The following is a 24,493-nucleotide window of genomic DNA, read 5'->3' as shown; positions in this document are numbered from 1 at the left end:
GTCAGCTCACGGTCAGAAACCCCAGGGGTGAGGACCTTCACCTCCACACAGACCCTCCTCATCCCAGGTCAGTTCACAGTCAGAAACCCCAGGGGTGAGGACCCTTATCTCTGCACAGACCCTCATTGTCTCAGGTCAGTTCATGGTCAGAAACCCCAGGGGTGAGGACCCTTATCTCTGCACAGACCCTCATTGTCCCAGGTCAGTTCACGGTCAGAAACCCCAGGGGTGAGGACCCTTATCTCTGCACAGACCCTCATTGTCCCAGGTCAGTTCACAGTCAGAAACCCCAGGGGTGAGGCCCTTCACCTCTGCACAGACCTTCCTCTTCCCAGGTCAGCTCACGGTCAGAAACCCCAGGGGTGAGGACCTCACTTCCGCATAGACGGTCTCCTCATTGTCCCAGGTCAGTTCACAGTCAGAAACCCCAGTGGGGAGGACCTCACCTCTGCTCAGACCCACGTCCCAGGTCAGTTCATGTTCAGAAACCCCAGGGGTGAGGACCTCACGTCTGCTCAGACCCTCATTATTCCAGGTCAGTTCATGGTCAGAAACCCCAGGGGTGAGGACCTTCACCTCTGCTCAGACCCAGGTCCCAGGTGAGTTCATGTTCAGAACACCCTGACGTCTCTTTCGGGGCCCACCACTGCACCCACCGCCCTTGAAGGCATCCCCTGTGGCCTGTGCCACGCTGGTGCCAGCCTGTCCCCTCCCAGGCAAGGGGCACTGTCACTGTCTAGGAGAAGGGTCTCCCTTCCACCCTGCGGGCTGCGAGGAGGAGGGACCGAGCCTCGTGTCCAGGAATGCTCGGATTGGAGGTCTGAGCGGGGCAGCCGGCTTGCGGCAAACCCTATGCCAGGATGGCGTGGTGTCTGCTCTCTCCCTGGGTGGTTCCATCAACCAAGCGCCGACTCTGCCGCCCCACCCCCGCGCCTCCCCGCAGGACTCTAGACTCCGCGGCTGCTCCGCGGTCCCCTTGTGCTGAGCCCGTCCCTGAATAGTGTCGTCTCCCCACCCTGGGTCCTTTCCGCTCCCAACCACAACGTGTCTGCGGGCTCAGGTGAAGTGTCACAGAGGACGCCTGAGCTAGATGGGGGGCTGCTGGATACAGCCACCCAGCACCTGAATTTCAGGGCAGCAGCTGAAAGAACCCGTGTCCTCTGTCGACCTTCTCTGCACGCATCCGTGTGCAGAACCACCTTCCTGGCTCTTCTGTGTGCAGACCCACTTTCCTGGCAGCCTCCACATCTCTCCTCACCAGCCCGAAGCCTCTTGGATGAAGTCAGGCAGAAACACTCAGCTCTCAGCATCGCTGATCTTCGACAGTTCTTTCCTTCCCTGTAGATCAGTCCTGGGAATGCTCATTCTGTGTAGCAAGAGCGATCTGTCTGTGTCCGGCCATGAAACCCACTTGAGCACCCCGAGGCTACCAGCTGTCTGCTGGCTGGGTTTCATTTACGTACCTAATTAATGAGCTTCTGTGCAGGACAGAAGTCCCATCATGTTTCTAGTCTTTTACTTCGCAGAGAGACTAAGAAAAAGTCAGCGTACGGTATTTAAAGGACACAAAAGTTTTTGAAGTAATCGGGCAGTAGCATGTTAATACCAGGAGATTTGAATGATTGACGAGTAACCTGAGTTTGATGGATTGGTGGCGACCATGGCTTCTACTATCTCGTGGGGCCTTGCCTTGCTGTGTGTGGTTTTATGGGTGGTGTGTTTTACAGGCGTTCCCTCACAGCGTCACCACCCGGAACGCAAATCATTGCTGTATCCCAGGACAGAACCGAGCCCCAGACACGGGGCTGCTTGCCACGGGCTGTGCTCAGCCTCCCTGACTCTGGGCTCATGTTTGTAACCATCTCGGACATCTTCACGGAGCTCATCTGATTTAAAAGGAGTCTTTCCCGGACTCCCTGGGGTTCCGGTGGTTAGGGATCCACCTTCCAGTACAGGGGCCACAGGTTTGCTCCCTGGTCTGGGAAGTAAGTTCCACATGCCATGGGCCAACTAAACCCGTGCTTCGCAGCTAGGGAGGAAGCCTGGACACTGCACCGGAGATCCTACGTGCCGTGACTAAGACCCGGTACAGCCAAAAATAAATACATAAATAAAAGCAACAGATCTTAAAAAAAAATTTAACAGTCATCCAAAAACTTATTCATTCCCCTATGGATAAAAATGTTGACTCTGTTTTCCAGTGTAGGCTTGCTGGTGTGTATTTATTTTGGTTAGTATTGCCCCGTTAAGTTAGTGCATTACAAAATAGTCACAGAACTAGAAATACTTAAAGTATAAGCTAAAGTGAGATCAACCATATTTAAATTTTTATAATCAATAGCATCAGAGGACTCTTCCAGCAAAATTTTCTTTTTCCAGTAGGTTTTAGAGGAAGCATGTATTTAAATATGCTCCAGTATTTTTTAGTATGCTGGTTTACTGTTGGGTCATACAACTTGAACCTTTTGTTTTAATGCCAGTCATGTTGATACTCAGCTTTAATCACCATATCCAGACCGAGGTGATTATTGGATGTATATTTGTCATAGGCATTCTTTCATCCTTTTAATTCACCAATTCCATGAAGGTTTTTTATGGAAATTTAGCTAATGTAATTCTACATATTGGTCATTAGTTGTTGCAAGCTAATTAAACAGTGTGGCTTTTTAATATTTTCAGATAACAGGTTTCAACCCCACAGCAGCTCTTCAAGTAGGGTACTTTCATAGTGGTTGTAGGTTGGCTTCAGTGTGAGGTTAAGTGTGTGTGTTCACAAGACATACGGGTCTGTAGTTTTTTGTATGTTTTTCTCTAGCTTCCGTATCAGAAAAGTGCCAGTCTCAAAAACACGAGTTGGGAAATAAGTGTTCCCCGTGATTTTCTGAGGTTTCCTGAGAATTGGTGTGGTTTCTTCCTGGGACGTTTGGTAAGTTCACCAGCGAGGGCGTGCGCTGCCAGGTCTGGGACGGTTCTTAGCTTAGATTCATCTTTTTCCCGTGGATGTAGGGCTAGTTACGTTATCGCTGTGTTCCCGAGTGAGCTGTCAAAGAGCTCTCTTCCAAAGAACGTTCCTCTTCAAGAAGAACTTGTCCATGTCCTCTACGTTGTCACAGTTCTTGGCAGCTGCCCGGCTTTGCTCTGATAGTGGTAGAGCTTTCGTTGCTCAGTCGTGTACCACTCTTTGAGACCTCATGGACTGTGGCCCACCAGGCGATTTCTCTGTCCATGGGATTTCCCAGGCAAGAATACCACAGTGGGTTGCTATTCTTCTCCTCCAGGGGATCTTCCCAACCCAGGGATGGAACCAGCATCTCCTGCGTCTCCTGCATTGCAGGTGGATTCTTTTATTTTTTTTTTAATTTATTATTTTTAATTGAAGGATAATTGCTCTACAGCATTGTTTTCATTCCCGCCTTACATCAACATGGATCAGTCACAGGTGTACCTGTGTCCCCTCCCTCTTGAACCCCCTCCCACCTCCACCCTGTCCTCCCCTCCAGGTTGTCACAGAGCCCCAGTTTGAGTTCTGTGAGTCGTACAGCGAATTCCCCTGGCTGTCTTGTTTTACATACGGTAATGTATGTGTCTCCATGCTCCTCTCTCCATTCATGCCACCCTCTCCTTCCCCCACTGTGTCCACAAGCCTGTTCTCTGTGTCTGCATCTGCTTTGCGGCCCTGCAAGTAGGCTCATCAGCACCGTCTTTCTAGAGTCCACATGTATGTGTTAATATACGGTAAGCACCATCTTTCTAGAGTCCACATATATGTGTTAATATACGGTAAGCACCATCTTTCTAGAGTCCACATATGTTTTAATATACAGTAAGCACGATCTTTCTAGAGTCCAAATATATGTGTTAGTATACCTAACGGTGTATCTGTTTCTGACTTAACTTCACTCTGTATAAAAGACTACAGGTTCATCCACCTCATCAGAACTGACTAAAATGTGTTCCTTTTATGTATGAGTAATATTCCACTGTATACTTGTACCACGGCCTCTTTATCCATTCATCAGTGCATGGACATCTAGGTTGCTTCCACGTCCTAGCTATTGTATGTAGATACTGTTCAGGTGGATTCTTTACCCGCTCAGCTGTCAGGGAGCCCTTGCTCTGACCGGCGTGGCAAGCAGAGCACCAGCCATCCCAGTAGTCGCCTCTGATCCTCTGGGAAAGGCCATCGCCGAGCCCTGAACTGCTTTTCCATGTCAGTGCTGAGTGCAGATGTCCCCGTGCTGACACCCCTGCCCTGTGAGGACAGCGGTGAGATCAGACGAGGCTGCAAGCTGGGGGGAACGGAGCTGGCCCAGCGTCGCCCCCACCCCCCTCCACCGCCGAGGCCTGCACACACCCCCCTCATCCCTGACGGTCCCCCTTCCTCCACCCCCCGCCCCCAACCCAGGCGTGGAGAAGCTGATCCGCCACCTGCGGAAGCACGATGTGCCCTGTGCCGTGGCCACCAGCTCGGGGACGGCGTCCTTCCAGCTGAAGACCAGCCGCCACCAGGACTTCTTCGGCCTCTTCCACCACGTGGTGCTGGGCGACGACCCTGAGGTGCGGAGCGGGAAGCCTGAGCCCGACATCTTCCTGACCTGCGCGCGCCGCTTTTCTCCGGCTCCTCCCGCAAACAAGGTACGCAGCGTGGCTGGGAATGGGGGAGATACCCGGTGCAGGTCGGGGGCTCTCCGTGTCCACGCGGACGGCTGCTGCGCGGCTCCTGAGACTCGAGGCGAGGGCACTGCAGGCAGTGGGAGCGCCATGCCTGGGGAGGGCCCTGCACGTCGTGGGGGGCAGCGCGGAGGCCCTGAGACTCGGCTGGAGAGACCCACCAGACTGAACCGCACGGGGCGCCCGGGGGGTCCCAGAGCGTCTAGAGCTGACCAAGCGTGGCCTATGGGCACCGAGCGGGGAAGAGGGGCCTTTGGAGACACGGGACTCCGGCATCCTCATTTGTGACGCGCAGACCCGGACGCGCATGTGCAGTTCAGTTCGGCGATTCTGACGTCGGTCAGCCACCCTCACCGCCGCTCTGCCTGCGCTCTTCTCGGTGATACTTCATCACAGCCGAGCTGGTGCGTGCGAGGGCGCTTGGTTTTCACTGAGCGGTCGACAGGCTTCTGTGTGTTTCTCCCTCTGGAAAGGGCCGCCGGAGGAGCTCCACCTGCATCACGCAGGGTCCCCCGTGGGGAGCGGAGGAGGTGTCTGAGTCTGGGACAGGCTGGCGGTGAGCAGTGGTGCCTCATGGCGCACTGGGGCTGCTGAGGTGCGGGGCGGAGCCTCGGCTGTCCGCAGGTGTGGATTCCGGAGCGTCTGGGGGCTTCTCCAGAGGCGTGGCTCCTGGTGACCCCGGGGTGTCTCCGCCAGGCAGGGCGTGTATCCACTGGGGTGTGGCGTTCCCAGCTGGTTCCAGGATCCTGGATCAGGTGCCTTGTGGGGAACCCGTGCAGGGAAGAGCGTTTCCCTGGAAGGTGTTCTCACCGTTGTGCCCTCCCACTAACCAGTGAGCCGGTGATGGGACCCAGCCTGGTGCCACAGAAATCAGAGCCTCAGGACTGTTACTGCAAAACCAGTCTCCAGAGGCAGGAGATGGGGGAGCGTTCTTGAATGACCTGCTTTTGGGTTTAGGACCTGACTTGTTGCATTCAGGTTATAAGGGCAATCGAAACACAGAACCAGCACCACCAGTCCCAGCCCCAGCCTGTACCTGATCTCAGACCCGCACTGGACCTCCCACGGTTCGGTATACCTAGGACAGGAGCTCCCCTGGAGTCAGTGCAGACCCCGGCTTAGCGGCTCAGCTCCCAGGGACGGCCCCCACTTCACACGCCAGCCACCAACGGAGGCATCGCAGCCACTCACACTTCTCCCCGGCCGACCACAAGCTTGGGGATCCCACAGAGCCCACTACCTCGGCAGTTGTAACTCACTAGAACGACTCAGAACTCAGGAAGACACTGTGCTTGCCTTCACTGGTTTACCCAGGCAGCCCAGTAGTAAGACTCTGGGCTCTCAATGCAGGGGCCCTGGGTTCTATCCCTGCTCAGGGAACTAGATCCCCCGTCACTGTAGTTAGGAGTCTGCACGCCATAGCTAAAGAGCGAAGCTTCTGCCTGCCACAGCCAAGACGTACTGCAGCCAGATACGTGATATAAATACAGCCCAGGAACCCTGCAGCGGACAGCTGTGTGGGGTGAGGGGCGGGTGGCTGGGCTGCTGGAGCGTGCAGGCCCACTGGGTGCACCAGCCTCCAGCACCCACCTGTCTTCAGTGCCATGCCTCCTTGGCACCTCCTTCCAGGGGTGTTTGTGGAGGCTCCATTGCCGGCAGTTAATTCACTGGCCGTTGGTAAATGCATCCTTTGCTGGCCGTGGAGATGAGGGGGTGGGCTATAAGTGGCCGCCCTCCAATCGCGCCTTGGGGTGGGACACAGCCAGGAGCCCATCAATCACGCCTTGGGGTGGGACACAGCCAGGAGCCCATCAATCACGCCTTGGGGTGGGACACAGCCAGGAGCCCTCCAATCGCGCCTTGGGGTGGGACACAGCCAGGAGCCCATCAACAGCCCCCCACCCCGCGCATCCTGCGTCCATCTAGGGACCAGATACTCAGGCATGCTTGAAAGGGGATTAGTATGAATGACGCGGAAAATGTGTTCACTGCCCAGGACATGTCAAGGGTTTTAGGAGCTCTGTGCAGGAAAGTTAAAGTAGGGCTTCCCTGGTGGCTCAGACGGTAAAGAATCTGCCTGCCATGCACGAGACCCAGGTTTCATCCCTGGGTCAGGGAGATTCCCCTGGAGAAGGGACTGGCTACCCACTGCCCACTCCAGTATTCTGGCCTGGAGAATCCCGTGAACAGAGAAGCCTGGCGGATACCAGGGGCAAAGACCAAAATTTTTTTTTTTTTTACATTGCAGCCATAAGCATCATTGAGGGTCAGTGAGGGACAATGATTCCCATACACGGCAAGTTCAGCTCAGTAGTGGATGCAGGCCAGCCGCTAAGCCGCAGAGTTGGAGCTGAAGCCGCAGGGCTGGCAGGGCAGGGGCTGGGGGCCGAGCGGCTCTGCTTCTTATGTCAGGACGTGTCCGTGTCCACGGGCTCAGCGTCCCGCTACAGGTTCCACACAGATGGGTTCTTTTCCCTAAGAACTGCCCCCCCCTCCCGCCCCACTTAATGTTGACCCCTTCAGGTGATGAAGCGGCTTCTAGAAGGGCCACCTCCTATATGCACTGCAGGTTGCTGTTGATCAGCCTGGCGAAGCGAGGCGCCACTCCCCTCCCCCCGGGCAGACTGGTACCTCCCGGGAGGCTCCCAGAAGGAGCACTGTTTATCCAGCCCATCCTGGCAGCTGAGAGGACAAGATGCTGGACCGTCACCTCCTGAATCGTGTGGCCGCGGGAGTTCAAAGAGGAGGCTGCTGCCTGCCTGCCTCCACCTCCAGGCAGCCCTTCCTTTGCCCGGCACCCTGTTCATGGAAACACGGTGTTTGCAGGTTGGCGAGTGTGTGTGCAAGCAGCGACAAGGAGACCATGTTGCTGGCTTTGCGTGAAGACATTTGCAGCAAAACCATGGACGGGGTTGGGGGGGTGGGCAGGGGTTGGGGCTCTAGCTTGCAGGGCAGGAGATTCCCTTGGTGAGGCGCCGGTCCGGAGCTCGAATGGCCCTGTTGCCCGCCCTGACGGTGTTCATTTCAGATGCGTCAAAGGAAGCTGAGCGAGTGCGTGGCCTGGGCGTAATCCAGCTCTTCCGGTGTCCTCCGCCAGTCACCCTCGTTCCACACCCACGTCTATTCATGCAGGTGTTTGTCTTGCAGAGATCAACCTCTCTTGTCCCATTTCGTACGCAAATAACAGCTCATGCATTTGGGTTTTCCCCTGGTGACGTGCTTCTGGTGGTAAGAAGGGCTGTGTTGACAGGCTCCTGGTTGTGCCCCACTCTGCAACCCGATCATCCTGTACTTGAGTTTGTCTCCCGAGTGCAGGGGCTTCCCAGGGGATTCAGTGGTAAGGACCCCGCCTGTCAGTGCAGGAGATGTAAGAGATGCAGGTTTGATCCCTGGGTCGGGAAGATCCCCTGGAGGAGGGCATGGCCACCCACTGCAGTATTCTTGCCTAGGAAATCCCATGGCCAGGGGAGCCTGGAAGACTGCAGTCCATGGGGTCGGAGAGTTGCACACGACTGAGTGACTTAGCACCTGAATCCAGGAAGCGGGTGCAGAGAGGCCTGTGCAGACACGACAGAGCTCTTAGGTCATGTCCTGTGCTCTGCCGATGACACAGTGCAGGCCCCAGCACGCGGGGGTGGCGAACCTCAGAGTGCAAGGGCGTGTCACACTATTAGTAAGTCCCTGCAGAGAGCCACGGTGCCGGCGCAAATTTGCGATGGTGTGCGTGTCACCGAATGAACTCAGCGCCACGGTACTAATAGGGAAGCGGGAAAGCACAGGCGGTGTGAAAGGGGGGTTTGCGTTCACACACTGGTTACGGTCTGCTAGGAGGAAACGCCTCACAGGGCTGGTGTTCATTGTTTTCACTGAAACTGTTTCCTCCCAACCTGTCCAGGTGTCATCCTTCTGTGCTTAAAATATGTAGTGATAACCAGGTCCCGGGGGCATGTTCTGGGACCTCTTCCTGTACGCTCTTAGGTTCTGTGTACGGGGTGTGTCAACTAAATGGACAGAAGACATTAGCAAGAGAAAATACAGATTTCTCTCTGCATAAGAAGGCACTGCACAGGAAATACGATTCAAGGAGGCATATAGAAGCTGGGGTTTATATACCATCTTAATAGGGCTTGGGGAGAGAAAGAGGGGCACTTCCGGGAGACCAGATATCTTTCAGGAACATAAATGGGCTCTCAGGAGAACAGAAGAGAGAGACGATCGTCGTATGGTGACGTCTGTTGGGGTGATTTCTTACACAGGTGTTGACCTCTGCAGACTTCCGTTTAGTCATAAAAGTCAACGTTCCTGGGTTGTGAAAATCTTAAGGAGAGGCTTTATGGCAGTAGAATTTCTTTTTCTTTATATATATTTTATTGAGGTATAGTTGACTTACAATGTTTCAGGGGCACAGTGAGGTGATTCAGTTATACATATATACATATATATTATTTTTGAGATTATTTTCCATTGCAGGTTATTATAAGATATGACTACAGTTCCCTGTGCTATACAACCTTTGCTGCCTGTTGCATGTGTATTTTTTAAAAAAATTAGAAATCTAGCACTCTATTCATACTAGGTCAAACGAGTGGAATCGAAATGTCAAATTTTTTAGTTAGGCCAAAATTCCCAAGTTTTCTACAATATATATTGTATTTATACACTAGTATATTGTCATTATTGTATTATAGTACACTATTTATATAGGTGTATATCAAAGCTTTTCTAGTGTGCTTGATAAAGACTTGAGAAAGAACATCAAAAAAAAAAAGGGAGATGGAGAAATTGGAAAACATAAACTAAATGAAATAGCAGTGAATGTGAAACAGAAAAAGTGAAACAAAGTGGGTAAAAGTATAAGATCATCATATAGTCCAGTTGTTTTCAAACGTGGCAGCTCACCAGAAACACATCTGGGGCTTTGGAGAAAAGCAAGCAATACCTGGGCATTTGTATGTTTCAAAAAATTCCAATTTACTTCTGACAGCCATATGGATTTTAAAAAGCGATTACAGGTTTTTCTATTACATGGTTTTTTATGGATACAGTTTTGTTGATACAGAATCGTATTATTTTCCTGTTGACCGATGATGAGACAGTGGTATTAAGTGAGTAATAGTTACATAATCACAATAGAGAAAGATGTTTATCAGTTTTCACAGTCAGTAGCCAAACAAAAAAATAAACAAAGATCATTACACTTGCAAGCCATAATGGGAACATGGTTAACATAACAATATAAAATAATTACATATGATCTGGGGGGTCAGGCAGAGTGATGTAGAAGGTGGGGGTGGGTGCCTGCACCCAAGAAGCCCCTCGAGTGCAGGCAGTCAGCACCTTTGATATTTCCAAGCGCCCCTTCACCTCCACGGAATGGAACAAGCACAACTGATATACCTGTTTTCATCTGCCGGGCAAGTCTGTCTTTTGGTTGGAATGTAGCTCAGTTTGTAAAGAATCTGCCTGCAATGGCGGAGACCCTGGATGGATTCCTGGGTCAGGAAAATCCGCTGGAGAAGGGACAGGCTACCCACTGCAGCTTCCCAGATGGCTCAGCTGGTAAAGAGTCCGCCTGCAATGCGAGAGACCTGGGTTCCATCTCTGGGTTGGGAAGACCCCCTGGAGAAGGGAAAGGCTGCCCACTCCAGGGTTCTGGCCTGGAGAATTCCATGGACTGTATAGTCCGTGAGGTTGCAGAGTCGGACATGACTGAGCGACTTTTCACATTTCACTTGGTGCATTTAACTCATTGACACTTAAGGTAATTATCGAAATACATGATCATGTTACATTTTCTTAATTGTGTAGGGTTTATTTTCTGTAGGTCTTCTCTATGCACAAAACACAAGAGAAGGAAGGGACGTACTGATTTTTTTAAATGTTTTGTGCTCGTGGCATGGGGTATGGGATCTTAGTTCCCCCACCAATGATGGAACCTATGCTCCTAGCATCAGTACCACTGCACCACTAGGGAAGTTTCTGTGCGATTGAATTTTTCAGGGAGGCTTTAAGGGCTTGGTAAAGCCCATTCAGATGGTAAAGGGTCTGCCTGCAATACAGGAGACCCAGATATGATCCCTCGGTTGGGAAGATCCCCTGGAGGAGGAAATGGCAGCCCACTCCAGTATTCCTGCCTGGAGAATCCCATGGATGGAGAAGCCTGGCGCGCTACAGTCTGGGTTGCACAGAGTCGGACACGACTCCACGAGTAACACTAACACAGGGAACCTTTGCTTTGAGGAATATAAAGAGGGGTTAGGAAAAAGCCTCTTCCCACTGCTGTTGATTCTCAATGTCTTCAGCTCAGAAGAATCCTTGGGCCCCTGTGGCATGTTCTGGGCCCCCTTTACCCCTGAGGGAGTTCCTTTTTTGTTTTTCTCCCGAACCCCTCCTTGTCACCTTCCTGATTCCTCTCCCCTGACATTCAGCATCTGGCTGGCCAGCAGGAAGGCCTCTGCTCAGTGAGCTCTGCATTTCTGGAGGCCCTCAAGTCCTCCTCCATCCCGAGAGGTCTCACTTTCCCCGTGCCTCCCTGGTCCTGGGCTGGCCCCGGGAGCCTCCCAGGCTCTGTGATGCCCGAGTTGGATCCCACCTGCACCTTCCCGCGGTCTGTGGCCACTGGCACGTCCCCGGCCCTCCCCAGCTGGGTGGCTCCAGTGACCTCCTGAATGGGAGGCCCTTGTGCCCTCGCATCTCCCCCAGACCCGCTGCACCACCTCGCCCTGCTGGCAGCCCTGCAGAGATCAAAGGCCATGGTCCGAGGTCCTCTGGATTGCAGGGTGACTTAGGCGGCCAGGCCTGGGCGCTCCCAGTTGTCATGAAAACACGGGCTCCCATGGGACTTCCCTGGTGGCCCACTGGTCCAGAACTTTGCCTTCCCGTGTGCGGGTTTGATGCCTGGTTGAGGAACTAAGATTCCCACCTGCCTGAAGGCCCAAAAATGAAAACATAGACATAAGCAATGTTTACCAGACCTTCAAAATGGTCCCATATGGAAAAAAAAATCTTAAAGAAATGGGCCATCTACAGCTCACAGGCCTAGAATGCATAGCGAACAATGCTGTGTAATTACATTATTTAGAGCCATAAGGACCCACTCTCAGCTGTCTGAGATGGAACGATGGGGGAGATATAACTCTTCCTGGACAGGAGATATGAAATATACCTCCTACACACACTTCTCCTCACGTCACCTGGATGGGTGTTCATCTCTGTTTTCACATCCAGTCTAGTTGTGTATGTGTGTGTGTTAGTCTGACTCTTGGGACCCCATGATGGACTACAGCCCGCCAGGCTCCTCTGTCCATGGGATTCTCCAAGGCAACAATACTAGAGTGGGTTACCATTCCTTTCTGCAGGGCGTCTTCCCAACCCAGGGATGGAATCCATGTTTCCTGCGTTGGCAGGTGGGTTCTTTAACCGCTGAGCCACCCGGGAAGCTCTCAAATGTCGCCAGTCGTCGCGTTTGATGTATTTCAAGCCTCTCGACCTCCACAGAATGGAACAAGGAAATCCAACGGCAGCCCCATCTCCCTTTGCAGGAATCATTAAGCAATCTCGCTTAAGTTCCAGCACTGAGAACCTCTTCCTACACCCCTGCCCCATCTCCCTTTGGCATCACAGGGAGCATCCACCTGACTGGAGCCCTTTGCTGTGTCTGTCTGTGATGTTTCTGTTTGGTTGTGTTTGGCGTGACTCCTGGTAAATAGATCTCAAAGCAATTAAGTTGCTTCTGGTTCTGTGGATTCATATGCACAGACACATACATCAAACAAGATGTAAGTTGGTGCAGGGGTGTGCCAGAAGCCAGCTTTTGTTACCGACTGGAAACATCACTTGAGGGGCTCCTGTATACTTTGCTCCTGTAGTGTGGTTGCACCAGCGTGACTGCTGAGCGGCTTTTTCGGTTCTCTACACGTGGCTGTGAAATTTCCCCGCGTGGGCCGTTTCAGAGGACGGTAGTTCTCATGAGGTCATCAGGACAGCGTGTTCATGTAACCCAGCCATCTCAAGCCGCCATCACAGAATGAAAATCTGACAGGACTTCAGACCTTTACAAGGATGGGTTGTATCTTGGATTTCTGATAAGTTAACTAAATAGCCATGCCTGCAAATACATGTATTAGACACACAGGACTCTGCTAGTCTGGGAGCATTCGGGCTTTCCAGATGGACCTAGTGGTGAACGACCTTCCTACCAATGCAGGAGACGCAGGTTCGATTCCCAGGATGGGAAGATCCTCTGGAGAAGGGAATGGCAACCCACTCCAATATTCTTGCCTGGAGAATCCCATGGACAGAGGACCTGGTGGGCTACAGTCCATGCAGGTTGCAGAGTGGGACACGACTGAAGTTACCTAGCATGCACGCATGGGAGCAATCTCACTTAAGTTCCAGCACTAAAAACCTTTTCCTACACCCCTGGTTTTGCCTGGGGAATGTGTGTACAGCACAGCTGTGGTCTTGTTTCCAGTTCAGTCTGCCTGGCTCCCCACAGGACCCCATCAAGTGTATACCCTTTCACCCAGCCACTTTCTCCCTTGCTGGTTCCTGCAGAATTCCATCTTAGCTGCTGCTCGTGTGAGTGTGAGTGAACATCGCTCAGTCGTGTCCGACTCTGCGACCCCATGGACTATACAGTGCATGGAATTCACCAGGCCAGAATACTGGAATGGGCAGCCTTTCCCTTCTCCAGGGGATCTTCCTGACCCAGGGGTGGAACCTAGGTCTCCCGCATTGCACGTGGATTCCTTACCAGCTAAGCTACCAGGGACTAGTGTATAATGGGCAGGGAAGGGGTGGGAGTCACCCTATAGGGTTAAAAAAAAAAAAAAAACAGCTGAATGCAAAGACTTCTTAGGGTGTGCCAATAAACAGAATGCCTAAGAAACACTGGATCAGTTGTACTCAAGGTTAAACAGATTCAATGGATCTGAACTTGGACAAACTCCGGGAGATGGTGGTAGACAGAGAGGCCTGGCGTGCTGCTGTCCATGGGGTGGGGAACAGTCAGACACGCCTTGGCGACTGAACCACAGCAACAGTGGTTCAGGTCATACCGAGTTCGTTATTGGTGTTCAGTCGCTCAGTGTGGTATGGGGGCTTGCCAGGTGGCTCAGTAGTAAAGAACCTGCCTGCCAGTGCAGGAGACTGATTTGATTCACCGGTCGGGAAGATCCCCTGGAGGAGGAGGGCATGGCAACCCACTCCAGTATTCTTCCCTGGAGAATCCCATGGACAGAGGAGCCTGGCGGGCTGCAGCCCATGGGGTTGCAAAGAATCGGACACGCCTGAGCGTGCACAAACACACGTTTCCTTGCGTGTGTATCACGTCCTGTGGTAACCGCCAGGCTCTCTGTACATGTCGTCTGCAGGTAGAGGGGGAAAATCCCCTCAGCGGGTCCGTCGGCAATAACCCTGTTTGCAGCCGGAGGAAGCGTGCGCTGTGTCACCCGGGAAGCTCCTGGTTCCTCCGCGCAGACCGCAGGCGGCTGCCGTCTGAGCCATCCCCAGGCGCTTCTTCCTCGGAGAAGGTGCTCCGTGGGGTTTGCCGCACAGCTCGCCCCGGGCGTGTCGTCACAGTGTGCTCGGGCGGCCGGAGAGCAGGAGCACAGACTGGGGGGAGCTGCAGTAGCAGGCACGTGTGCCTGCTGGTCCTGGGGCCGGGGTCCAGCCCAGGGGGCGCTCATCAGGGCGTCCTGCTCGCTCCTGTGTCCTCACGGGGGCGGTCCTCCGGGGGCGAGGAGGGCGGGGTGGGCAGAACGACTTCCCCGTCTACTTCGAGGGACCCCCACCCTCTCTGATGAGGCCCCCTTGGGACTCGGTCACCTAAAAGGCCTTCCAGGGACCCCGTCTCCAAGTCTGCTGGGTGACGGGCTTTAGCACTGGATGTATTCAGACACATTAGCCACCTGCGGGGTGACCATCAAGGCTGACAGCGCAGGCCAACTTTCAACACGGGAGACCAGTGGGGCCTTGGGCCGGTGCTGTGGTTCACCACAGTATCCGCAAAAGGCCGAGGGAGCCACCTCTGCTCACACCCAGCTCTCGCCTCTCACATTCAGCCCATCTCCTCTGATGCTCACATACCTCTGTTCACACCCAGCCATCTCTGATCACACGCAGCCATCACCTCTGACACTCACACACCTCTGCTCATACCCAGGCACCTCTGATCACACCCAGCCCACCTCCTCTGACACTCACACACCTCTGCTCACATGCAGCCATCTCTGATCACACCCAGCCTTCACCTCACACCCAGCCCACCTTCTTTGACGTTCACACACCTCTGCTCATACCCAGCCATCTCTGATCACACCCAGCCTTTGCCTCTTGACAATCACCCACCTCTGCTCACACACACTTCTGATGACACCCAGGCACCTCTGATCACATCTAGCCCACCTCTTCTGATGCTCACACACCTCTGCTCGCACGCAGTCATCTCTGATCACACCCAGCCCTCACCTCTCACACCCAGCCCACCTCCTCTGATGCTCACACACCTCTACTCACACCCAGCCCTCGCCTCTGACACTCAAACACCTGTGCTCACACCCAGGTATCTCTAATCACACCCAGCCCTCGCCTCTCAGACCAAGACCTCTTCTCTGACACTCACACACCTATGCTCACACCCAGACATCTGTGGTCACACCCAGCCCTCGCCTCTGACATTCACCCACCTCTGTTCACACTCACATACCTCTGTTCACACCCAGCCATCTCTAATCACACCCAGCCCACCTCCTCTGACACTCACCCACCTCTGGTCACACGCAGCCATCTCTGATCACACCCAGCCCATCTCCGCTCACAGCCAGCCCTCTCCTCTCATACTCAGCTGCCTCACCTCACACCCAGCCCGCCTGCTCACACCCAGCCCGGTCCTGCTCGCGCAGGACAGAGGCAGGCCCGTCTTGTCTCTACCTGGCCCTCCCCAGTGCCCTCAAACCTAGGCTGTCAGGAAGCAGGCTCTCCTTCCCTCCACCGTAACGGTGACCCCAGTGCCCTCCTCGTCAGAAAGCCTGGACTCCCCTTCACCTCAACAGGGGCTGTGTCGTCCATCAGCCTCCACGTCGCCTCTGAAGGATTTCCCTGATCCCATCCTCTGTCCCTTCCGTCCACCACCATCACATGGAGATTCTCTTTCGTGCATCTTCATTACTAGCAAGTGGACCATCTTAGTTCTGATGATGCTTGTCTTTCAGGGACCTCCTGACTCCCTGGTGGTTCAGACAAGCAGCCAGGTGAAGCTCGTGGACGTGGGTTACCCCACAGGGCCCCCCGCTGAGTCTGAGCATCTCTGGAGGAGCAGGGTCGCCACCTCTGGGTGCTGAGCCCCTGAAATGCTTCGCTTCACCTCCCCGGTTGTTCGTTGCAAATGTCATCCCTTCTAAATTAAACCCCTCCAGCTACAGTTTAATTAAGCTCATCTGTTCTCCTGGAGATGAAATCCAGATATATTTGAGCCCTCAGCTTGGTGAAGTGAAAAGAACACTGCATTCTGGAGACCTGGACGCCATCCCTAAATGCTGTGACCCTCCTGCCGCTGTGACCTTCAGCTCACCTCTGAGCCTTGGTCGGCGCAGGTCCCACACTGGGGACGGTGACAGGAGAGTGCTGGCCAGCCTCTGTGCTCCCGTGTAGCACTCTGCAGCCCCTGTGTGGCTCTGAGTCCTGAACGGGGCCCTTCGGCCACTGCCCCAGATGTAGCAGGCAGAGCTCAGGTGCCCGCTGTCTGCCTGGCACTGTAGCGGGTGGGCTGCGTCTCCCACAGACCTGCCCGGTTACACACACAGGCTGTCAGAGGAGTGTTCCTGACCAGCCACTGCCTAAGACTCTTGGAAGTGTGTCCTGGGGTGCCCGCTATGGGTGCCAAGCTCCTTAGAGTCCCGAAACTTTGTCCCGGGGTGCCTGCTAAGGGTGCCGAGCTCCAAACATCACCCTCGTAGGTTAAAGGTTCGTATATGTCGTGGTCCGTGTGCAGGTTGGAAAAGACATTCCAGACCTAGAACATTTCAGAGTCGAGTTTGTTAGAGTGGAAGACGCTGTCAGAACAGCGGCTCACGGGAGAGCCGATGCTTTTGTGGGTCGGTAGTGGGTGTTTGCAGCCTTGGGCCAAAGCCGATTGCTGCTGGAGGGGTGGTATTAGGTGACTGGTTATTAGGGCATTACAGGGTGAATGTTTTATCTAATACGGAGTCAGGGAACGACTGGTGTGGCTCAGGGGGCCTCATGTCAACAGTTTCTATGGAGCTTGGTCCGTTCCAGATGACCCAGTTACACACAGGGGTCCACAGCTGTGACCCTGGTACAGGGCTGCTCAGTACCCACAGGATGTCAGGGCGGGGGCTGAGGTGCAGGGGCGGGGAAGGGCGTTCTGTGCCCCCAGCCTCTCCACCTGCTGCAGCGCCTCACAGCCCTCACCTTAGTTACGGGGACTGTCTCTCTGCAGAGACCAATGTGCATGTCCGCTAAGGTCACATTTTCCAAGTAGGTGTGACTGAGTTTTAGGTCCAGTGCGATTTCCATCAAGGCAGAGTTGGCAGGGCTGGGTGAGTCACTGAGGGAGCAGTGAAGTGACGGAAAGGAAGGAAGGAAGTGAAGGTCAACACCCGCTGGCCGGCGTGGGGGCCCGAAACCACCGGCAGGCCTTAGGGGACCTGCCAGGAGAGCACGTGCGCGTGTGCTCAGTTCTCAGTTGTGCACATGTCCTCCCGCTGTTGGTGTAAGGTGTGAGCTGTACTGCTTTGGCTTGTGTCTTTCAGTGGTTTGGTGACCCTTAAGTCCTGTGATAGCTGGGCAGACTCTTTCCGGGTAACTTTCAGAGCTCTGTTCTTTGATTTCAACACCTAGGCAGGCTGTGCAGGAAACACACATGCAGCGTGCAGAGCTCTCGTCCCTGGGTGCTTCTCGCCCGTGAGTGCTCCTGGCAAGACCGTTCGGTCTTAGGCAGTGCTCCCTCGCCTTGTCGCCAGGGCTCCGTTTCATGGAAGACGGTTTTTCCTTACACCGGAGCAGGGGGCTGGTTTGGAGACGACTCAAGTGTATTTCCATTTACTGAGTATGCGATTTCTATGATCATGACATCAGCTCCACCTCAGAGTATCAGGCATGAGATCCCAGAGGCTGGGCGCCCCCGTTCTCAGGAAACAAAGACGCAGAGAATAGTGAGCACATAAAAGCCGTCTGAAGCATTTTGACTGGTGCTTCACAATCCAGTCGTCATGCTGGTTCGCAGTCTCGCCACTTCTAAGAAGGCGGGGAAAGCCTACGATTCCAGGTGCCGTCGAATGCCCAAGAAGCCGGTTCTGTCCCTGTGCAGCTGGCACTGGGGTTAGTGGGCGCTCGGACCAGCACCGCTGCTGCTGGCTCTCAGCAGGATTGGGGCTGTGTGTTTTCCATCCTGCGGCTGACTGCTCTGTTGGGCTTGTGTGAGGACTGGGCCTGGCCTGAGATGCCGGGGGGTCCTGTTCCCCCTAAACCACACACCCCACTACACACCCGAAGCTGTGTTTCCTGCCACAGTCTCCTCATACACGCTCCAGTGGACCGGCCAGTTCCGTGACCCAACACAAGCGCGTGTCCCTGGCACACAGTGAGGCCAGACAGGGCTGAAGCGTCGGGGTCTGGAGCTGAGAAAGGTTGACTGCAGGGCCAGTGAGGAGACGGTGCCTCACCCTCCCCCGCCACGAAACCCCCAACTCCCTGAAGGGGTTTCAGCAAAGCATTTTAAAGGCGAGAGAAGTGGGGCGTGGTTGGTTGTGACCAAGTTCTGGGTGCAGGAATCCTAGGTTCTAGGTTCTTACAACAGCATTTTAAGACAGCTTTTTACGTCTGTAAAAATGGGAAAGCGTCAGCCCTTTAAACGTCAGAGCCTTGAGGATGGCCTTCCTGTGTATTTCAGGCTAGGGGCTTCCCTGGTGGGGCTACTGGTAAAGACTCCACCCACTAGTGCAACAGACTGGGGGTTCAATCCCTGGGTGGGGAAGGTTCCCTGGAGGAGGGAATGGCAACCCACTCCAGTATGCTTGCCTGGAGAATCCCACAGACAGAGGAGCCTGGCGGGCTACAGTCCACAGGGTCACCAAGAGTCGTGCGCGACTGAACCAGTGAACAGCAACAATATTTCAGGCTCTCAGCAACGTTCTTAACTCAAGCAAAAGCAGTAGAAGAAAAGGTTAAAGGGAAAGAAACAAATCTAATGTGGAGTCAGATTTCTTCTTCCCTATTACAGTTCGCTTTTAAAAACTTCAAATTCTCTTTTGCCATCTCTGTACTTCTCAAATTCTTGTTGCGGATGTCAAGAGTCTGCCTGGCGCATGAGAAAAGTGTTTTCTCAGAGCCGTGAAGTGAGGAGGCTGGGTGAGAAGCCCGGAAGGGCGGGATTTGAGGAGCTCCCGGCACAGTGTCTGCAGTCACGGTTTCTGTTCTCATTTGGACTGGATTTACTGCACAGCTTGGTGCAGCGCTAAGGCATCCGCCTGCCAGCACAGGAGAGAGACATGGGCTCCAATCCTGGGTGAGGAAGATCCCCTGGAGGAGGGCATGGCAACCCTGTGCAGTGTTCTTGGCTGGAGAATCCAATGGACAGAGGAGCTTGGCGGGCTACAGACCATGGGGTCACAAAGAGATGGACACAATTGAGTACACAAACCCCACAGACTACGATTGCTTTTTACCTTTGAGGACAGTCAGCATCCTGAGTGAACGGGTGCACATGCCCCAGCTTGTCTGCTCGTCTTTTCCCTGAATCATTTCGAGGACCCGGCATACTCACTCTCAGGATGCCCTCCCACCGGCCCTCTTGCTACACCAGCCCCTTAGATCCCCTCCGCCCGTGGACACGGGGACTGGCCTCCCTGATCCCCACCACCCTTTCCTCTGCAGCCCGCATGCTAAGCATCCTGGTTCACGTCTCCTTGGTAATCGGGGCGGTTCCTTCCAGAATTAGGCGGGGACAAATGATGCGCTGAAAAGAGTCACTAATAAACACGCCTCTAGAAAGAGCGAAACTTGGGGAAGCGGGGTATGTCAGCCTCCTGGTTGGTGCCCTAAAGGGCCGCACAGCTTTTCCATGTCAGTCCGCCGTGTGCTGCTGGAGCGTCAAGGGCGTGTGGACACAGCTCTGCGTTTGCTGTGTCTGCATATGTGCTCTGCGTATCGCCTTTGTGGGCTTGTGAACGGGCCGTCGAGTGTGAAAGCACTGTCCCCTCTCCTCGGAGAAGGAGAGTGTCCTGGGCCCCTGCTTTGCTTTGTGCCCCCGTTTCCAAGCCTCCGCTCTCTCCTACTCCTGCCCACATGCTCCTCGGCAGGAGCCTCTCACAAATGGTCTAGCTGTTTTCGTAACTCCAGCCAGACACCGTGAGGCCAAGGAATCAGCTAAAATCTCTTCCTCGGCCCCTCCGAAAGGTCCCAGGGCGCCCACACCGCGCTTCAGAACCCTCGGGGGTCTCAGAAACAAAACGCCAGTTGACATTTCAGTGCCTGTGCAGGTCCCAAGTAAAACCCCAGGGAGGTTGGGAATCCAGGCCGGTTGTATCCTGAAAAGGCAGGGAGCGAAACAGCGGGGCCAGGAAGCGCCCGGCTCAGCTGGAGAGACCGCCCTGGGCGGCCCGAGTGCAGTCCCCCTGTCCGAGCGAGAAGGCGTCCCTTCCCGGCCGGGGCGAGAGCCGGAGTCCCTGCTGTCCAAGTGTGAAGGCGTCCCCTCCCGGCCACGGCAGATACATGGGGGAGTCCGGGGCTGTCCAGGCGGGATTGCGGCCCCTCCCTGCTGGGGCGAGAGCCGGCAGTGTCCGGGGCCGCCCGAGGCCTGCCGGGCGGGCGGCGAGCGGGCTGTTCCGGGCCCAGGACCCTGCTGTCGGCCACCGCGTGCCGGGCACCCGCCCACCCTGTGCGCTGCCTGGGGCTGACGGCTGGTCCTCGCCCTGTTGGCAGATCCACAGTTCAGCCCCAGAAGGAAGGGATGAAGGGAAGGGAAAGAGATCAAGTCGGCGAGCCTGCTGCAGACCAGAGTGTGTGGTGTGTGTATGTGTATGTGTGTTTTGTTCTGTGTGTATTGTGTTTGTGTGTTGTGTGAGTTTATTGTGTTGCTTGTGTGAGTCTATTGTGTGTTGTGTTGGGTGTTGTGTGAGTGAGTGTATTCTGTGTTGTGGGTGTGTCGTGTGGGTGTATTCTGTGTTGTATGTATTGTGGGTGTGTTGTGTGTACTGTGTGTATTGCGGATGTGTTGTGTGTATGGTGTGTGTTGTGTGTACTGCAGGTGTGTGTGTCGTGTGTGTGTTGTGTGTATCGTAGGTTGTGTGTACTGTTGTGTGTACTGTTGTGTGTACTGTGGGTGTGTGTGTTGCGGGTGTGTTATATTGTGTGTATCCTGTGTGTCGTGTGTGGTGTGTACAATGTGTGTTGTGTACTGTGGGTGTGTTTTGTGTATTGTGGGTGTGTTGTGTTGTGTGCATCCCGTGTGTCGTGTGTGTTGTGTGTATTGTGTGCTCTGAGTGCTGCGGGTGTCCACCCCCGGCGTGCTGGGGCAGCGGTGCATTGGGCGCCGAGGAGAACGTCTCGGTGGACCAGGGAGCAGCCCTGCTGACGGCCACGCGGCCCCCCGCAGACAGATGCTCAGTGCAGAGGGTGCCTCGGCCCCGCAGAAGGGCTCCCCGGGGCTCCAGGGGGAGAAGCCGCCTGCAGCGCGCAGACGCGCGCCCGTCCCTGGGCGGGGAGAGCCGTGGAGGAGGGCAGCCTGCTCCCGTGTTCTTGCCTGAGAGTCGCACGGACAGAGGAGCCTGGGGGGCTGCAGTCCACGGGGTCACAGAGAGTGGGATACGACTGAGTGAACACACAGGCATGCGTGCACGCTCCCACGGCCCGTGTGGAGTGCCAGGGGTGCAGGGAGACTGGGCAGGCGCGTGTGCTCCCGGGAGGGAAGGGGTGTGAGGCTGACGGCCCGCTCAGCCCCGGGCAGGCCTGTCTCCCACTCGGAGCACGGACTACCCTGAACCTGGCATGGGCTATGCCAGCTTTCGGGGCTCAGCGATGGGCCAGCCTGCTGTCAATGCCAGGGTGGGCCGTGCTTGGATGGGGAGCCTGCCAGCCCCCTCCGGGCCCCTCACGGGTGATGAACCGGGCAGCCCCCGTCCACACCTTCCTGGGTCCCGCAGAACTCCTGCCACGCCCACAGGCGGACTCAGCCGCCGGCCACGGTGGCCGTGCCCACCCAGGCGAGACGTGGGTACCGACTGGGACGACAACCCTCTTTTTTTTTTTCCTCCCTTGCCCCGCAGTGCCTGGTGTTTGAAGACGCGCCCAACGGGGTGGAGGCGGCTCTTGCCGCCGGGATGCAGGTGGTCATGGTCCCCGACGGAAACCTGAAACCAGACCTGACCTCCAAGGCCACCCTCGTGCTGGGTTCCCTGCAGGATTTCCAGCCCGAGCTGTTCGGCCTGCCGCCCTACGACTGAGACGGCGCCCACCCACCCCAACCCCGCGGGGGTCCCTGCCGGGAGAGGGCCGGGGGGACGCCCCGAGGAGCTGGAGGGAAGCCCCGCGCCCAGACCTTCCCCGGAACTGGCCTTCAGCCGCCAAGCCTTCTCACCCCGCAGAGGGCAGGGCCCACGCTCTCCACAGGGGCCGCAAACCCTCACTTGACACGCAGAAGACAGATCCGGCCTGGAACACAAGATGGAAAATTCTCACTCGAATAATCGAATTTAGTGTCCGAATAATTCAGCTTCACGTCCTGTATCTTCTTTGGTGTTCTCAACCCTGGCTGGCAACTGTAAAATATGTATGCATATATGTATGTGCTTGTATGTATATATATGTAGGTACATATTTATTTATATTTATAGACATCGAGTACTGTATCCTCTTCAGTGTTTTTTCATCTTCACAGGCAGTAGCCACTGATACAAGTGAGGTGCTCATTCTGTCTGTAATCTGAGTGGGAAATTCACATCACGGGTGAGCTTTTAATAAGTGACACTCTTTATCAGTAGACGATGGCATTCTTCCTGTGTCCTTCAAAGTGCTCTGGACCTGTGGTCAGAGCCTGTGACCGCGATCATCTGTCGTTTGCCGTCGATGTGAACATCATTGTAGCCTATATCTTATATCGAGGTGCATATATGCACGTTCGAGAATGTTTTCTACCTCAGAGAAATCGTTTCCTTTAAGATCATTTATTTTTCTAATACGCTCTTTGGTACAGATAGAATTGGACTGGAGAATGCAGTCTTGGTACCACCAAGAACCCATTTGGGGAACAGTTTATCGGACATTACGCTCTGGTGATTAACGCCTTCTAATAGATTTCCTTCAGAAACCTGGCACGCTGCAGTCCATGGGGTCGCAAGGAGTCAGACACGACGTAGCAACTGAACAACAGGCTTCCTCAGCCTTTGGCGATGGGAACATCATTAAAAATGATAATAATGTAATCACAGGGTGTTCCTACTGGGTGGCCCCCACCAAGTATTCTCTGTTACTGATTGTCTTGAGCTGATTTTCAGCTGTGTAAGGTCTTAGAAAAATGATAGAAATATGTGTTATGGTGATGATTGTTCGTGATTATTGCTGGCCTTTGACCAGTTTTGCACCGTTTCAGCTAATTGATCTCAAAATTTCTTGATGGCCCCGTATACGTGTCTGTTCTTTGAATTCTCCCTGAAATTGCTTGTAACATCTTACTGTTTCTTACCAGTTAATTTCTCATCTTACCAGTTAATTTCATTGAATAAAAGTTTTGACTCTTGTTTCTGTTTTATTTGTGAGTGTGATTTTATCTTTCTCTTTTAGAAACAATGTCATATCCCAGGGACTTCCCTGGTGGTGCCCTTCCCCATCCAGTGCTGGGCGTGTCAGTTCCATCCCTGGTTGGGGCGCTTAACATCCCATATGCCTTTGTGGCCAAAAATCCAAAACAGAAAGAAACAATATTGTAACAAACTCAGTAAAGACTTAAAAAAAAAAGTATCCTCTAACAAATGTAAAAGATAAATGTGACTGGTTGACTATTTTTTTTAAGCCACAAACAGTATTAATACTGTAAGATGATATTTGCATATGTATATTTTTTAATTTTTATTGAAACCTACTTGTTTTACAATGTCATGTAGCTTCAGGTGTTCAGCAAACTGATTTGCTGATATACATGTATGTATTCTTTTTCTGATTGTTTCCCATTATGGGTTATTCCAGAATATGGAGTAGATTCCCTGTGCGGTGCAAGTACGTCCTTGTTATCTATTTTATATACAGTAGGCATTTACATATGGTCAGTGAACCAAGCTTTCTTTGCACTCAGCAGATAAAGGTTCTCAGTGAAATGGTCACATACTTGATTTGTAAGGGATCACATTCTTCCCAAAAGCTTGTGTTTCGTGCATAAGGTCGTTTCTATCCCTTGTTTTACACTGCACATATAAATGATATCATACGGTATTTGTCTTTCTCTGACTTCCTTCGCTTAGTACGATCATCTCTGGGCCCACCCATGTTGCTGTAAATGGCATGTCTTTAGATCTCTTATTAAACGTGAGACCGTGGGAAACATGCCATTAAATACGTTTACTCATTGAGAACCTTGTCAAAGAGGTGGTGAGTTCATATATTATGCAGAGGCATTTAAAATGACTTGTTTACAAAATCTGCTTTGCAGAAGAATTGCCTTGCATTCCACATTCAGAGTCTCAGTCAGATAAGGATAGATATGTAATCCAAGTCAATACTCTTAATTGGTACTAACTATTCCGTTTAAAAGTCAAAAACAAAAGTATTCCTCCTTCAGTACGTTTTTATCACCATTCTAGAAGTTCTAGTC

The 24,493-nt window shown here is 53.6% G+C and overlaps 1 protein-coding gene across 1 annotated transcript in view; it reads left to right on the top strand.

Annotated features, from left to right (window-relative positions):
- PUDP (pseudouridine 5'-phosphatase) overlaps positions 1-23,425 on the top strand; it is a 67,057-nt gene extending 43,632 nt beyond the window's left edge. Inside the window, 2 exon segments of the mRNA NM_001046595.2 lie at positions 4,406-4,635; positions 21,957-23,425. Of these exon segments, the coding sequence (NP_001040060.1) occupies positions 4,406-4,635; positions 21,957-22,133 (407 nt within the window). The 3' untranslated portion in view covers positions 22,134-23,425.
- The last annotated feature ends 1,068 nt before the right edge of the window (positions 23,426-24,493 follow it).

The sequence above is a fragment of the Bos taurus genome, chromosome Y, assembly GCF_002263795.3.
Source record: "Bos taurus isolate L1 Dominette 01449 registration number 42190680 breed Hereford chromosome Y, ARS-UCD2.0, whole genome shotgun sequence".
NCBI classification, from domain to species: Eukaryota; Metazoa; Chordata; class Mammalia; order Artiodactyla; family Bovidae; genus Bos; species Bos taurus.
This window is presented reverse-complemented; position numbering and strand designations above follow the sequence as displayed.